The 17,359-nt window shown below is 49.6% G+C and overlaps 1 protein-coding gene across 1 annotated transcript in view; it reads left to right on the top strand.

Moving 5' to 3' along the window:
- The window catches only part of LOC138370387 (uncharacterized), a 39,204-nt gene that overhangs the window by 1,782 nt on the left and 20,063 nt on the right, over positions 1-17,359 (top strand). Inside the window, exon 2 of the mRNA XM_069334741.1 lies at positions 1,976-2,206. Within this exon, the coding sequence (XP_069190842.1) occupies positions 1,976-2,206 (231 nt within the window). The remainder of the gene's footprint in view (positions 1-1,975; positions 2,207-17,359) is intronic.

Raw genomic sequence — 17,359 nt, 5'->3', positions numbered from 1 at the left:
GTCTCAAGCAAGTATTGACCCCTCCAGTGCTGTAAGTGTTGACACATCTCAAGCAAGTATTGACCCCCCTCCAGTGCTGAAAGTGTTATCACGTTTTAAGCAAGTATTGACCCCTCCAGTGCTGTAAGTGTTGACACGTCTCAAGCAAGTATTGACCCCTCCAGTGCTGTAAGTGTTGTCACGTCTCAAGCAAGTATTGACCCCTCCAGTGCTGTAAGTGTTGACACGTCTCAAGCAAGTATTGACCCCCCTCCTGTGCTGTAAGTGTTGACACGTCTCAAGCAAGTATTGACCCCTCCAGTGCTGTAAGTGTTGACACGTCTCAAGCAAGTATTGACCCCTCCAGTGCTGTAAGTGTTGTCACGCCACAAGCAAGTATTGACCCCTCCAGTGCTGTAAGTGTTGACACGCCTCAAGCAAGTATTGACCCCTGCAGTGCTGTAAGTGTTCAGGCACCTCAAGCAAGTATTGACCCCCCCCTCCAGTGCTGTAAGTGTTGACACTTCTCAAGCAAGTATTGACCCCTCCAGTGCTGTAAGTATTGACCCCCCCTCCCTCCAGTGCTGTAAGTGTTGTCACGTCTCAAGCAAGTATTGACCCCCCCTCCAGTGCTGTAAGTGTTGACACGTCTCAAGCAAGTATTGACCCCCCCTCCAGTGCTTTAAGTGTTGACACTTCTCAAGCATGTATTGACCCCTCCAGTGCTGTAAGTGTTGACACGTCTCAAGCAAGTATTGACCCCTCCAGTCCTGTAAGTGTTGTCACGTCTCAAGCAAGTATTGAACCCTCCAGTGCTGTAAGTGTTGACACGTCTCAAGCAAGTATTGACCCCTCCAATGCTGTAAGTGTTGTCACGTCTCAAGCAAGTATTGACCCCTCCAGTGCTGTATGTGTTTTCACGTCTCAAGCAAGTATTGACCCCTCCAGTGCGGTAGGTGTTGACACGCCTCAAGCAAGTATTGACCCCTCCAGTGCTGCAAGTGAGTCACGTCTCAAGCAAGTATTGACACCCCTCCAGTGCTGTATGTGTTGTCACGTCTCAAGCAAGTATTGACCCCTCCAGTGCTGTAAGTGTTGTCACGTCTCAAGCAAGTATTGACCCCTCCAGAGCTGTATTTGTTGACACGCCACAAGCAAGTATTGACCCCTCCAGTGCTGTAAGTGAGTCACGTCTCAAGCAAGTATTGACACCCCTCCAGTGCTGTAAGTGTTGTCACGTCTCAAGCAAGTATTGACCCTCCCCTCCAGTGCTGTAAGTGTTGACACGTCTCAAGCAAGTATTGACCCCTCCAGTGCTGTAAGTGTTGACACGTCTCAAGCAAGTATTGACCCCCCTCCAGTGCTGTAAGTGTTATCATGTTTTAAGCAAGTATTGACCCCTCCAGTGCTGTAAGTGTTGACACGTCTCAAGCATGTATTGACCCCTCCAGTGCTGTAAGTATTGTCACGTCTCAAGGAAGTATTGACCCCTCCAGTGCTGTAAGTGTTGACACGTCTCAAGCAAGTATTGACCCCTCCAGTGCTGTAAGTGTTGACACGTCTCAAGCAAGTATTGACCCCTCCAGTGCTGTAAGTGTTGACACGTCTCAAGCACGTATTGACCCCTCCAGTGCTGTAAGTGTTGACACGTCTCAAGCAAGTATTGACCCCTCCAGTGCTGTAAGTGTTGACACGTCTCAAGCAAGTATTGACCCCCCCTTCAGTGCTGTAAGTGTTGACACGTCTCAAGCAAGTATTGACCCCTCCAGTGCTGTAAGTGTTGACACGTCTCAAGCAAGTATTGACCCCTCCAGTGCTGTAAGTGTTGACACGTCTCAAGCAAGTATTGACCCCTCCAGTGCTGTAAGTGTTGACACGTCTCAAGCAAGTATTGACCCCCCTCCAGTGCTGTAAGTGTTGACACGTCTCAAGCAAGTATTGACCCCTCCAGTGCTGTAAGTGTTGACACGTCTCAATCAAGTATTGACCCCTCCAGTGCTGTAAGTGTTGACACGTCTCAAGCAAGTATTGACCCCTACAGTGCTGTAAGTGTTGACACCTCTCAAGCAAGTAGTGACCCCTCCAGTGCTGCAAGTGTTGACACGTCTCAAGCAAGTATTGACCCTTCCAGTGCTGTAAGTGTTGACACGTCTCAAGCAAGTATTGACCCCTCTAGTGCTGTAAGTGGTGACACGCTTCAAGCAAGTATTGACCCCCCTCCAGTGCTGTAAGTGTTGACACGTCTCAAGCAATTATTGACCCCCCTCCAGTGCTGTAAGTGTTGACACGTCTCAAGCAAGTATTGACCCCTCCAGTGCTGTAGGTATTGTCACGTCACAAGCAAGTATTGACCCCTCCAGTGCTGTAAGTGTTGACACGTCTCAAGCAAGTATTGACCCCCCCAGTGCTGTAAGTGTTGACACGTCTCAAGCAAGTATTGACCCCCCCCCTCCAGTGCTGTAAGTGTTGACACGTCTCAAGCAAGTATTGACCCCCCCCCTCCAGTGCTGTAAGTGTTGACACGTCTCAAGCAAGTATTGACCCCCCCCCTCCAGTGCTGTAAGTGTTGACACGTCTCAAGCAAGTATTGACCCCCCTCCAGTGCTGTAAGTGTTGACACGTCTCAAGCAAGTATTGACCCCTCCAGTGCTGTAAGTGTTGACACGTCTCAAGCAAGTATTGACCCCCCTCCAGTGCTGTAAGTGTTGACACGTCTCAAGCAAGTATTGACCCCTCCAGTGCTGTAAGTGTTGACACGTCTCAAGCAAGTATTGATCTCTCCAGTGCTGTAAGTGTTGACACGTCTCAAGCATGTATTGACCCCTCCAGTGCTGTAAGTGTTGTCACGTCTCAAGGAAGTATTGACCCCTCCAGTGCTGTAAGTGTTGACACGTCTCAAGCAAGTATTGACCCCTCCTGTGCTGTAAGTGTTGACACGTCTCAAGCAAGTATTGACCCCTCCAGTGCTGTAAGTGTTGACACGTCTCAAGCACGTATTGACCCCTCCAGTGCTGTAAGTGTTGACACAGGATTCAAGCAAGTATTGACCCCTCCAGTGCTGTAAGTGTTGACACGTCTCAAGCAAGTATTGACCCCTCCTGTGCTGTAAGTGTTGACACGTCTCAAGCAAGTATTGACCCCCCTCCAGTGCTGTAAGTGTTGACACGTCTCAAGCAAGTATTGACCCCTCCAGTGCTGCAAGTGTTGACACGTCTCAAGCAAGTATTGACCCTTCCAGTGCTGTAAGTGTTGACACGTCTCAAGCAAGTATTGACCCCTCCAGTGCTGTAAGTGGTGACACGCCTCAAGCAAGTATTGACCCCCCCTCCAGTGCTGTAAGTGTTGACACGTCTCAAGCAAGTATTGACCCCCCCTCCAGTGCTGTAAGTGTTGACACGTCTCAAGCAAGTATTGACCCCTCCAGTGCTGTAGGTGTTGTCACGTCACAAGCAAGTATTGACCCCTCCAGTGCTGTAAGTGTTGACACGTCTCAAGCAAGTATTGACCCCCCCAGTGCTGTAAGTGTTGACACGTCTCAAGCAAGTATTGACCCCCCCTCCAGTGCTGTAAGTGTTGACACGTCTCAAGCAGGTATTGACCCCCCCTCCAGTGCTGTAAGTGTTGACACGTCTCAAGCAAGTATTGACCCCCCCCCCTTCCAGTGCTGTAAGTGTTGACACGTCTCAAGCAAGTATTGACCCCCCCTCCAGTGCTTTAAGTGTTGACACTTCTCAAGCATGTATTGACCCCTCCAGTGCTGTAAGTGTTGACACGTCTCAAGCAAGTATTGACCCCTCCAGTCCTGTAAGTGTTGTCACGTCTCAAGCAAGTATTGAACCCTCCAGTGCTGTAAGTGTTGACACGTCTCAAGCAAGTATTGACCCCTCCAGTGCTGTAAGTGTTGTCACGTCTCAAGCAAGTATTGACCCCTCCAGTGCTGTATGTGTTTTCACGTCTCAAGCAAGTATTGACCCCTCCAGTGCTGTAGGTGTTGACACGCCTCAAGCAAGTATTGACCCCTCCAGTGCTGGAAGTGAGTCACGTCTCAAGCAAGTATTGACACCCCTCCAGTGCTGTATGTGTTGTCACGTCTCAAGCAAGTATTGACCCTCCCCTCCAGTGCTGTAAGTGTTGACACGTCTCAAGCAAGTATTGACCCCTCCAGTGCTGTAAGTGTTGACACGTCTCAAGCAAGTATTGACCCCCCCTCCAGTGCTGTAAGTGTTATCACGTTTTAAGCAAGTATTGACCCCTCCAGTGCTGTAAGTATTGACACGTCTCAAGCAAGTATTGACCCCCCTCCAGTGCTGTAAGTGTTGACACGTCTCAAGCAAGTATTGACCCCTCCAGTGCTGTAAGTGTTGACACGTCTCAAGCAAGTATTGACCCCCCTCCAGTGCTGTAAGTGTTGACACGTCTCAAGCAAGTATTGACCCCTCCAGTGCTGTAAGTGTTGACACGTCTCAAGCATGTATTGACCCCTCCAGTGCTGTAAGTGTTGTCACGTCTCAAGGAAGTATTGACCCCTCCAGTGCTGTAAGTGTTGACACGTCTCAAGCAAGTATTGACCCCTCCTGTGCTGTAAGTGTTGACACGTCTCAAGCAAGTATTGACCCCTCCAGTGCTGTAAGTGTTGACACGTCTCAAGCACGTATTGACCCCTCCAGTGCTGTAAGTGTTGACACGTCTCAAGCAAGTATTGACCCCTCCAGTGCTGTAAGTGTTGACACGTCTCAAGCAAGTATTGACCCCTTCAGTGCTGTAAGTGTTGACACGTCTCAAGCAAGTATTGACCCCCCTCCAGTGCTGTAAGTGTTGACACGTCTCAAGCAAGTATTGACCCCTCCAGTGCTGTAAGTGTTGACTCGTCTCAATCAAGAATTGACCCCTCCAGTGCTGTAAGTGTTGACACGTCTCAAGCAAGTATTGACCCCTCCAGTGCTGTAAGTGTTGACACGTCTCAAGCAAGTATTGACCCCTCCAGTGCTGCAAGTGTTGACACGTCTCAAGCAAGTATTGACCCTTCCAGTGCTGTAAGTGTTGACACGTCTCAAGCAAGTATTGACCCCTCCAGTGCTGTAAGTGGTGACACGCCTCAAGCAAGTATTGACCCCCCCTCCAGTGCTGTAAGTGTTGACACGTCTCAAGCAAGTATTGACCCCCCCTCCAGTGCTGTAAGTGTTGACACGTCTCAAGCAAGTATTGACCCCTCCAGTGCTGTAGGTGTTGTCACGTCACAAGCAAGTATTGACCCCTCCAGTGCTGTAAGTGTTGACACGTCTCAAGCAAGTATTGACCCCCCCAGTGCTGTAAGTGTTGACACGTCTCAAGCAAGTATTGACCCCCCCCTCCAGTGCTGTAAGTGTTGACACGTCTCAAGCAAGTATTGACCCCCCCCTCCAGTGCTGTAAGTGTTGACACGTCTCAAGCAAGTATTGACCCCCCCTCCAGTGCTTTAAGTGTTGACACTTCTCAAGCATGTATTGACCCCTCCAGTGCTGTAAGTGTTGACACGTCTCAAGCAAGTATTGACCCCTCCAGTCCTGTAAGTGTTGTCACGTCTCAAGCAAGTATTGAACCCTCCAGTGCTGTAAGTGTTGACACGTCTCAAGCAAGTATTGACCCCTCCAGTGCTGTAAGTGTTGTCACGTCTCAAGCAAGTATTGACCCCTCCAGTGCTGTATGTGTTTTCACGTCTCAAGCAAGTATTGACCCCTCCAGTGCTGTAGGTGTTGACACGCCTCAAGCAAGTATTGACCCCTCTAGTGCTGCAAGTGAGTCACGTCTCAAGCAAGTATTGACACCCCTCCAGTGCTGTATGTGTTGTCACGTCTCAAGCAAGTATTGACCCTCCCCTCCAGTGCTGTAAGTGTTGACACGTCTCAAGCAAGTATTGACCCCTCCAGTGCTGTAAGTGTTGACACGTCTCAAGCAAGTATTGACCCCCCCTCCAGTGCTGTAAGTGTTATCACGTTTTAAGCAAGTATTGACCCCTCCTGTGCTGTAAGTGTTGACACGTCTCAAGCAAGTATTGACCCCTCCAGTGCTGTAAGTGTTGACACCTCTCAAGCAAGTATTGACCCCTCCAGTGCTGTAAGTGTTGACACGTCTCAAGATGGTATTGACCCCCCCTCCAGTGCTGTAAGTGTTGACACGTCTCAAGCAAGTATTGACCCCTCCAGTGCTGTAAGTGTTGACACGTCTCAAGCAAGTATTGACCCCTCCAGTGCTGTAAGTGTTGTCACGTCTCAAGCAAGTATTAACCCCTCCAGTGCTGTAAGTGTTGACACGTCTTATGCAAGTATTGACCCTCCTCCAGTGCTGTAAGTGTTGACACGTCTCAAGCAAGTATTGACCCCTCCAGTCCTGTAAGTGTTGACACGTCTCAAGCAAGTATTGACCCCTCCAGTGCTGTAAGTGTTGTCACGCCACAAGCAAGTATTGACCCCTCCAGTGCTGTAAGTGTTGACACGCCTCAAGCAAGTATTGACCCCTGCAGTGCTGTAAGTGTTCAGGCACCTCAAGCAAGTATTGACCCCCCCCCCTCCAGTGCTGTAAGTGTTGACACGTCGCAAGCAAGTATTGACCCCTCCAGTGCTGTAAGTGTTGACACGTCTCAAGCAAGTATTGACTCCTCCAGTACTGTAAGTGTTGACACGTCTCAAGCAAGTATTTACCCTTCCAGTGCTGTAAGTGTTGACACGTCTCAAGCAAGTATTGACCCTTCCTCCAGTGCTGTAAGTGTTGACACGTCTCAAGCAAGTATTGACCCTCCCTCCAGTGCTGGAAGTGTTGACTCCTCCAGTGCTGTAAGTGTTGACTCCTCCAGTGCTGTAAGTGTTGACACGTCTCAAGCAAGTATTGACCCCTCCAGTCCTGTAAGTGTTGTCACGTCTCAAGCAAGTATTGAACCCTCCAGTGCTGTAAGTGTTGACACGTCTCAAGCAAGTATTGACCCCTCCAGTGCTGTAAGTGTTGTCACGTCTCAAGCAAGTATTGACCCCTCCAGTGCTGTATGTGTTTTCACGTCTCAAGCAAGTATTGACCCCTCCAGTGCTGTAGGTGTTGACACGCCTCAAGCAAGTATTGACCCCTCCAGTGCTGCAAGTGAGTCACGTCTCAAGCAAGTATTGACACCCCTCCAGTGCTGTATGTGTTGTCACGTCTCAAGCAAGTATTGACCCTCCCCTCCAGTGCTGTAAGTGTTGACACGTCTCAAGCAAGTATTGACCCCTCCAGTGCTGTAAGTGTTGACACGTCTCAAGCAAGTATTGACCCCCCTCCAGTGCTGTAAGTGTTATCAAGTTTTAAGCAAGTATTGACCCCTCCAGTGCTGTAAGTGTTGACACGTCTCAAGCAAGTATTGACCCCTCCAGTGCTGTAAGTGTTGTCACGTCTTAAGGAAGTATTGACCCCTCCAGTGCTGTAAGTGTTGACACGTCTCAAGCAAGTATTGACCCCTCCAGTGCTGTAAGTGTTGACACGTCTCAAGCAAGTATTGACCCCTCCTGTGCTGTAAGTGTTGATACGTCTCAAGCAATTATTGACCCCTCCAGTGCTGTAAGTGTTGACACGTCTCAAGCAAGTATTGACCCCTCCAGTGCTGTAAGTGTTGACACGTCTCAAGCAAGTATTGACCCCCCTCCAGTGCTGTAAGTGTTGACACGTCTCAAGCAAGTATTGACCCCTCCAGTGCTGTAAGTGTTGACACGTCTCAAGCAAATATTGACCCCTCCAGTGCAGTAAGTGTTGACACGTCTCAAGCAAGTATTGACCCCTCCAGTGCTGTAAGTGTTGACACATCTCAAGCAAGTATTGACCCCCCTCCAGTGCTGAAAGTGTTATCACGTTTTAAGCAAGTATTGACCCCTCCAGTGCTGTAAGTGTTGACACGTCTCAAGCAAGTATTGACCCCTCCAGTGCTGTAAGTGTTGTCACGTCTCAAGCAAGTATTGACCCCTCCAGTGCTGTAAGTGTTGACACGTCTCAAGCAAGTATTGACCCCCCTCCTGTGCTGTAAGTGTTGACACGTCTCAAGCAAGTATTGACCCCTCCAGTGCTGTAAGTGTTGACACGTCTCAAGCAAGTATTGACCCCTCCAGTGCTGTAAGTGTTGTCACGCCTCAAGCAAGTATTGACCCCTCCAGTGCTGTAAGTGTTGACACGCCTCAAGCAAGTATTGACCCCTGCAGTGCTGTAAGTGTTCAGGCACCTCAAGCAAGTATTGACCCCCCCCCCTCCAGTGCTGTAAGTGTTGACACTTCTCAAGCAAGTATTGACCCCTCCAGTGCTGTAAGTATTGACCCCCCCTCCCTCCAGTGCTGTAAGTGTTGTCACGTCTCAAGCAAGTATTGACCCCCCTCCAGTGCTGTAAGTGTTGACACGTCTCAAGCAAGTATTGACCCCTCCAGTGCTGTAAGTGTTGACACGTCTCAAGCAAGTATTGACCCCTCCAGTGCTGTAAGTGTTGACACGTCTCAAGCAAGTATTGACCCCCCTCCAGTGCTGTAAGTGTTGACACGTCTCAAGCAAGTATTGACCCCTCCAGTGCTGTAAGTGTTGACACGTCTCAAGCAAGTATTGACCCCTCCAGTGCTGTAAGTGTTGTCACGCCACAAGCAAGTATTGACCCCTCCAGTGCTGTAAGTGTTGACACGCCTCAAGCAAGTATTGACCCCTGCAGTGCTGTAAGTGTTCAGGCACCTCAAGCAAGTATTGACCCCCCCCTCCAGTGCTGTAAGTGTTGACACGTCTCAAGCAAGTATTGACCCCCCCCTCCAGTGCTGTAAGTGTTGACACGTCTCAAGCAAGTATTGACCCCTCCAGTGCTGTAAGTATTGACCCCCCCTCCCTCCAGTGCTGTAAGTGTTGTCACGTCTCAAGCAAGTATTGACCCCCCCTCCAGTGCTGTAAGTGTTGACACGTCTCAAGCAAGTATTGACCCCTCCAGTGCTGTAAGTGTTGACACGTCTCAAGCAAGTATTGACCCGCCCCCTCCAGTGCTGTAAGTGTTGACACGTCTCAAGCAAGTATTGACTCCTCCAGTACTGTAAGTGTTGACACGTCTCAAGCAAGTATTTACCCCTCCAGTGCTGTAAGTGTTGACACGTCTCAAGCAAGTATTGACCCTTCCTCCAGTGCTGTAAGTGTTGACACGTCTCACGCAAGTATTGACCCTCCCTCCAGTGCTGTAAGTGTTGACTCCTCCAGTGCTGTAAGTGTTGACTCCTCCAGTGCTGTAAGTGTTGACACGTCTCAAGCAAGTATTGACCCCTCCTCCAGTGCTGTAAGTCTTGACACGTCTCAAGCAAGTATTGACCCTCCCTCCAGTGCTGTAAGTGTTGACACGTCTCAAGCAAGTATTGACCCCCCTCCAGTGCTGTAAGTGTTGACACGTCTCAAACAAGTATTGACCCTTCCAGTGCTGTAAGTGTTGACACGTCTCAAGCAAGTATTGACCCCTCCAGTGCTGTAAGTGGTGACACGCCTCAAGCAAGTATTGACCCCCCCTCCAGTGCTGTAAGTGTTGACACGTCTCAAGCAAGTATTGACCCCCCCTCCAGTGCTGTAAGTGTTGACACGTCTCAAGCAAGTATTGACCCTTCCAGTGCTGTAAGTGTTGACACGTCTCAAGCAAGTATTGGCCCCTCCAGTGCTGTATGTGGTGACACGCCTCAAGCAAGTATTGACCCCCCCTCCAGTGCTGTAAGTGTTGACACGTCTCAAGCAAGTATTGACCCCTCCAGTGCTGTAGGTGTTGTCACGTCACAAGCAAGTATTGACGCCTCCAGTGCTGTAAGTGTTGACACGTTTTAAGCAAGTATTGACCCCCCCAGTGCTGTAAGTGTTGACACGTCTCAAGCAAGTATTGACCCCCCTCCAGTGCTGTAAGTGTTGACACGTCTCAAGCAAGTATTGACCCCCCCTCCAGTGCTGTAAGTGTTGACACGTCTCAAGCAAGTATTGACCCCCCCTTCCAGTGCTGTAAGTGTTGACACGTCTCAAGCAAGTATTGACCCCCCCTCCAGTGCTTTAAGTGTTGACACTTCTCAAGCATGTATTGACCCCTCCAGTGCTGTAAGTGTTGACACGTCTCAAGCAAGTATTGACCCCTCCAGTCCTGTAAGTGTTGTCACGTCTCAAGCAAGTATTGAACCCTCCAGTGCTGTAAGTGTTGACACGTCTCAAGCAAGTATTGACCCCTCCAGTGCTGTAAGTGTTGTCACGTCTCAAGCAAGTATTGACCCCTCCAGTGCTGTATGTGTTTTCACGTCTCAAGCAAGTATTGACCCCTCCAGTGCTGTAGGTGTTGACACGCCTAAAGCAAGTATTGACCCCTCCAGTGCTGCAAGTGAGTCACGTCACAAGCAAGTATTGACACCCCTCCAGTGCTGTATGTGTTGTCACGTCTCAAGCAAGTATTGACCCTCCCCTCCAGTGCTGTAAGTGTTGACACGTCTCAAGCAAGTATTGACCCCTCCAGTGCTGTAAGTGTTGACACGTCTCAAGCAAGTATTGACCCCCCCTCCAGTGCTGTAAGTGTTATCACGTTTTAAGCAAGTATTGACCCCTCCAGTGCTGTAAGTGTTGACACGTCTCAAGCAAGTATTGACCCCCCTCCAGTGCTGTAAGTGTTGACACGTCTCAAGCAAGTATTGACCCCTCCAGTGCTGTAAGTGTTGACACGTCTCAAGCAAGTATTGACCCCCCTCCAGTGCTGTAAGTGTTGACACGTCTCAAGCAAGTATTGACCCCTCCAGTGCTGTAAGTGTTGACACGTCTCAAGCAAGTATTGATCCCTCCAGTGCTGTAAGTGTTGACACGTCTCAAGCATGTATTGACCCCTCCAGTGCTGTAAGTGTTGTCACGTCTCAAGGAAGTATTGACCCCTCCAGTGCTGTAAGTGTTGACACGTCTCAAGCAAGTATTGACCCCTCCTGTGCTGTAAGTGTTGACACGTCTCAAGCAAGTATTGACCCCTCCAGTGCTGTACGTGTTGACACGTCTCAAGCACGTATTGACCCCTCCAGTGCTGTAAGTGTTGACACGTCTCAAGCAAGTATTGACCCCTCCAGTGCTGTAAGTGTTGACACGTCTCAAGCAAGTATTGACCCCTCCAGTGCTGTAAGTGTTGACACGTCTCAAGCAAGTATTGACCCCCCTCCAGTGCTGTAAGTGTTGACACGTCTCAAGCAAGTATTGACCCCTCCAGTGCTGTAAGTGTTGACTCGTCTCAATCAAGAATTGACTCCTCCAGTGCTGTAAGTGTTGACACGTCTCAAGCAAGTATTGACTCCTCCAATGCTGTAAGTGTTGACACGTCTCAAGCAAGTATTGACCCCTCCAGTGCTGCAAGTGTTGACACGTCTCAAGCAAGTATTGACCCTTCCAGTGCTGTAAGTGTTGACACGTCTCAAGCAAGTATTGACCCCTCCAGTGCTGTAAGTGGTGACACGTCTCAAGCAAGTATTGACCCCTCCAGTGCTGTAGGTGTTGTCACGTCACAAGCAAGTATTGACCCCTCCAGTGCTGTAAGTGTTGACACGTCTCAAGCAAGTATTGACCCCCCCAGTGCTGTAAGTGTTGACACGTCTCAAGCAAGTATTGACCCCCCCTCCAGTGCTGTAAGTGTTGACACGTCTCAAGCAAGTATTGACCCCCCCCTCCAGTGCTGTAAGTGTTGACACGTCTCAAGCAAGTATTGACCCCCCCCCTTCCAGTGCTGTAAGTGTTGACACGTCTCAAGCAAGTATTGACCCCCCCTCCGGTGCTTTAAGTGTTGACACTTCTCAAGCATGTATTGACCCCTCCAGTGCTGTAAGTGTTGACACGTCTCAAGCAAGTATTGACCCCTCCAGTCCTGTAAGTGTTGTCACGTCTCAAGCAAGTATTGAACCCTCCAGTGCTGTAAGTTTTGACACGTCTCAAGCAAGTATTGACCCCTCCAGTGCTGTAAGTGTTGTCACGTCTCAAGCAAGTATTGACCCCTCCAGTGCTGTATGTGTTTTCACGTCTCAAGCAAGTATTGACCCCTCCAGTGCTGTAGGTGTTGACACGCCTCAAGCAAGTATTGACCCCTCCAGTGCTGCAAGTGAGTCACGTCACAAGCAAGTATTGACACCCCTCCAGTGCTGTATGTGTTGTCACGTCTCAAGCAAGTATTGACCCTCCCCTCCAGTGCTGTAAGTGTTGACACGTCTCAAGCAAGTATTGACCCCTCCAGTGCTGCAAGTGAGTCACGTCACAAGCAAGTATTGACACCCCTCCAGTGCTGTATGTGTTGTCACGTCTCAAGCAAGTATTGACCCTCCCCTCCAGTGCTGTAAGTGTTGACACGTCTCAAGCAAGTATTGACCCCTCCAGTGCTGTAAGTGTTGACACGTCTCAAGCAAGTATTGACCCCCCCTCCAGTGCTGTAAGTGTTATCACGTTTTAAGCAAGTATTGACCCCTCCAGTGCTGTAAGTGTTGACACGTCTCAAGCAAGTATTGACCCCCCTCCAGTGCTGTAAGTGTTGACACGTCTCAAGCAAGTATTGACCCCCCCCCCCCTTCCAGTGCTGTAAGTGTTGACACGTCTCAAGCAAGTATTGACCCCCCCTCCGGTGCTTTAAGTGTTGACACTTCTCAAGCATGTATTGACCCCTCCAGTGCTGTAAGTGTTGACACGTCTCAAGCAAGTATTGACCCCTCCAGTCCTGTAAGTGTTGTCACGTCTCAAGCAAGTATTGAACCCTCCAGTGCTGTAAGTTTTGACACGTCTCAAGCAAGTATTGACCCCTCCAGTGCTGTAAGTGTTGTCACGTCTCAAGCAAGTATTGACCCCTCCAGTGCTGTATGTGTTTTCACGTCTCAAGCAAGTATTGACCCCTCCAGTGCTGTAGGTGTTGACACGCCTCAAGCAAGTATTGACCCCTCCAGTGCTGCAAGTGAGTCACGTCACAAGCAAGTATTGACACCCCTCCAGTGCTGTATGTGTTGTCACGTCTCAAGCAAGTATTGACCCTCCCCTCCAGTGCTGTAAGTGTTGACACGTCTCAAGCAAGTATTGACCCCTCCAGTGCTGTAAGTGTTGACACGTCTCAAGCAAGTATTGACCCCCCCTCCAGTGCTGTAAGTGTTATCACGTTTTAAGCAAGTATTGACCCCTCCAGTGCTGTAAGTGTTGACACGTCTCAAGCAAGTATTGACCCCCCTCCAGTGCTGTAAGTGTTGACACGTCTCAAGCAAGTATTGACCCCTCCAGTGCTGTAAGTGTTGACACGTCTCAAGCAAGTATTGACCCCCCTCCAGTGCTGTAAGTGTTGACACGTCTCAAGCAAGTATTGACCCCTCCAGTGCTGTAAGTGTTGACACGTCTCAAGCAAGTATTGATCCCTCCAGTGCTGTAAGTGTTGACACGTCTCAAGCATGTATTGACCCCTCCAGTGCTGTAAGTGTTGTCACGTCTCAAGGAAGTATTGACCCCTCCAGTGCTGTAAGTGTTGACACGTCTCAAGCAAGTATTGACCCCTCCTGTGCTGTAAGTGTTGACACGTCTCAAGCAAGTATTGACCCCTCCAGTGCTGTAAGTGTTGACACGTCTCAAGCACGTATTGACCCCTCCAGTGCTGTAAGTGTTGACACGTCTCAAGCAAGTATTGACCCCTCCAGTGCTGTAAGTGTTGACACGTCTCAAGCAAGTATTGACCCCTCCAGTGCTGTAAGTGTTGACACGTCTCAAGCAAGTATTGACCCCCCTCCAGTGCTGTAAGTGTTGACACGTCTCAAGCAAGTATTGACCCCTCCAGTGCTGTAAGTGTTGACTCGTCTCAATCAAGAATTGACTCCTCCAGTGCTGTAAGTGTTGACACGTCTCAAGCAAGTATTGACCCCTCCAATGCTGTAAGTGTTGACACGTCTCAAGCAAGTATTGACCCCCCCCTCCAGTGCTGTAAGTGTTGACACGTCTCAAGCAAGTATTGACCCCCCCCTTCCAGTGCTGTAAGTGTTGACACGTCTCAAGCAAGTATTGACCCCCCCTCCGGTGCTTTAAGTGTTGACACTTCTCAAGCATGTATTGACCCCTCCAGTGCTGTAAGTGTTGACACGTCTCAAGCAAGTATTGACCCCTCCAGTCCTGTAAGTGTTGTCACGTCTCAAGCAAGTATTGAACCCTCCAGTGCTGTAAGTTTTGACACGTCTCAAGCAAGTATTGACCCCTCCAGTGCTGTAAGTGTTGTCACGTCTCAAGCAAGTATTGACCCCTCCAGTGCTGTATGTGTTTTCACGTCTCAAGCAAGTATTGACCCCTCCAGTGCTGTAGGTGTTGACACGCCTCAAGCAAGTATTGACCCCTCCAGTGCTGCAAGTGAGTCACGTCACAAGCAAGTATTGACACCCCTCCAGTGCTGTATGTGTTGTCACGTCTCAAGCAAGTATTGACCCTCCCCTCCAGTGCTGTAAGTGTTGACACGTCTCAAGCAAGTATTGACCCCTCCAGTGCTGCAAGTGAGTCACGTCACAAGCAAGTATTGACACCCCTCCAGTGCTGTATGTGTTGTCACGTCTCAAGCAAGTATTGACCCTCCCCTCCAGTGCTGTAAGTGTTGACACGTCTCAAGCAAGTATTGACCCCTCCAGTGCTGTAAGTGTTGACACGTCTCAAGCAAGTATTGACCCCCCCTCCAGTGCTGTAAGTGTTATCACGTTTTAAGCAAGTATTGACCCCTCCAGTGCTGTAAGTGTTGACACGTCTCAAGCAAGTATTGACCCCCCTCCAGTGCTGTAAGTGTTGACACGTCTCAAGCAAGTATTGACCCCTCCAGTGCTGTAAGTGTTGACACGTCTCAAGCAAGTATTGACCCCCCTCCAGTGCTGTAAGTGTTGACACGTCTCAAGCAAGTATTGACCCCTCCAGTGCTGTAAGTGTTGACACGTCTCAAGCAAGTATTGATCCCTCCAGTGCTGTAAGTGTTGACACGTCTCAAGCATGTATTGACCCCTCCAGTGCTGTAAGTGTTGTCACGTCTCAAGGAAGTATTGACCCCTCCAGTGCTGTAAGTGTTGACACGTCTCAAGCAAGTATTGACCCCTCCTGTGCTGTAAGTGTTGACACGTCTCAAGCAAGTATTGACCCCTCCAGTGCTGTACGTGTTGACACGTCTCAAGCACGTATTGACCCCTCCAGTGCTGTAAGTGTTGACACGTCTCAAGCAAGTATTGACCCCTCCAGTGCTGTAAGTGTTGACACGTCTCAAGCAAGTATTGACCCCTCCAGTGCTGTAAGTGTTGACACGTCTCAAGCAAGTATTGACCCCCCTCCAGTGCTGTAAGTGTTGACACGTCTCAAGCAAGTATTGACCCCTCCAGTGCTGTAAGTGTTGACTCGTCTCAATCAAGAATTGACTCCTCCAGTGCTGTAAGTGTTGACACGTCTCAAGCAAGTATTGACTCCTCCAATGCTGTAAGTGTTGACACGTCTCAAGCAAGTATTGACCCCTCCAGTGCTGCAAGTGTTGACACGTCTCAAGCAAGTATTGACCCTTCCAGTGCTGTAAGTGTTGACACGTCTCAAGCAAGTATTGACCCCTCCAGTGCTGTAAGTGGTGACACGTCTCAAGCAAGTATTGACCCCTCCAGTGCTGTAGGTGTTGTCACGTCACAAGCAAGTATTGACCCCTCCAGTGCTGTAAGTGTTGACACGTCTCAAGCAAGTATTGACCCCCCCAGTGCTGTAAGTGTTGACACGTCTCAAGCAAGTATTGACCCCCCCTCCAGTGCTGTAAGTGTTGACACGTCTCAAGCAAGTATTGACCCCCCCCTCCAGTGCTGTAAGTGTTGACACGTCTCAAGCAAGTATTGACCCCCCCCCTTCCAGTGCTGTAAGTGTTGACACGTCTCAAGCAAGTATTGACCCCCCCTCCGGTGCTTTAAGTGTTGACACTTCTCAAGCATGTATTGACCCCTCCAGTGCTGTAAGTGTTGACACGTCTCAAGCAAGTATTGACCCCTCCAGTCCTGTAAGTGTTGTCACGTCTCAAGCAAGTATTGAACCCTCCAGTGCTGTAAGTTTTGACACGTCTCAAGCAAGTATTGACCCCTCCAGTGCTGTAAGTGTTGTCACGTCTCAAGCAAGTATTGACCCCTCCAGTGCTGTATGTGTTTTCACGTCTCAAGCAAGTATTGACCCCTCCAGTGCTGTAGGTGTTGACACGCCTCAAGCAAGTATTGACCCCTCCAGTGCTGCAAGTGAGTCACGTCACAAGCAAGTATTGACACCCCTCCAGTGCTGTATGTGTTGTCACGTCTCAAGCAAGTATTGACCCTCCCCTCCAGTGCTGTAAGTGTTGACACGTCTCAAGCAAGTATTGACCCCTCCAGTGCTGCAAGTGAGTCACGTCACAAGCAAGTATTGACACCCCTCCAGTGCTGTATGTGTTGTCACGTCTCAAGCAAGTATTGACCCTCCCCTCCAGTGCTGTAAGTGTTGACACGTCTCAAGCAAGTATTGACCCCTCCAGTGCTGTAAGTGTTGACACGTCTCAAGCAAGTATTGACCCCCCCTCCAGTGCTGTAAGTGTTATCACGTTTTAAGCAAGTATTGACCCCTCCAGTGCTGTAAGTGTTGACACGTCTCAAGCAAGTATTGACCCCCCTCCAGTGCTGTAAGTGTTGACACGTCTCAAGCAAGTATTGACCCCCCCCCCCTTCCAGTGCTGTAAGTGTTGACACGTCTCAAGCAAGTATTGACCCCCCCTCCGGTGCTTTAAGTGTTGACACTTCTCAAGCATGTATTGACCCCTCCAGTGCTGTAAGTGTTGACACGTCTCAAGCAAGTATTGACCCCTCCAGTCCTGTAAGTGTTGTCACGTCTCAAGCAAGTATTGAACCCTCCAGTGCTGTAAGTTTTGACACGTCTCAAGCAAGTATTGACCCCTCCAGTGCTGTAAGTGTTGTCACGTCTCAAGCAAGTATTGACCCCTCCAGTGCTGTATGTGTTTTCACGTCTCAAGCAAGTATTGACCCCTCCAGTGCTGTAGGTGTTGACACGCCTCAAGCAAGTATTGACCCCTCCAGTGCTGCAAGTGAGTCACGTCACAAGCAAGTATTGACACCCCTCCAGTGCTGTATGTGTTGTCACGTCTCAAGCAAGTATTGACCCTCCCCTCCAGTGCTGTAAGTGTTGACACGTCTCAAGCAAGTATTGACCCCTCCAGTGCTGTAAGTGTTGACACGTCTCAAGCAAGTATTGACCCCCCCTCCAGTGCTGTAAGTGTTATCACGTTTTAAGCAAGTATTGACCCCTCCAGTGCTGTAAGTGTTGACACGTCTCAAGCAAGTATTGACCCCCCTCCAGTGCTGTAAGTGTTGACACGTCTCAAGCAAGTATTGACCCCTCC

This window comes from Procambarus clarkii, chromosome 32, assembly GCF_040958095.1.
Source record: "Procambarus clarkii isolate CNS0578487 chromosome 32, FALCON_Pclarkii_2.0, whole genome shotgun sequence".
Lineage (NCBI taxonomy): Eukaryota > Metazoa > Arthropoda > Malacostraca > Decapoda > Cambaridae > Procambarus > Procambarus clarkii.
This window is presented reverse-complemented; position numbering and strand designations above follow the sequence as displayed.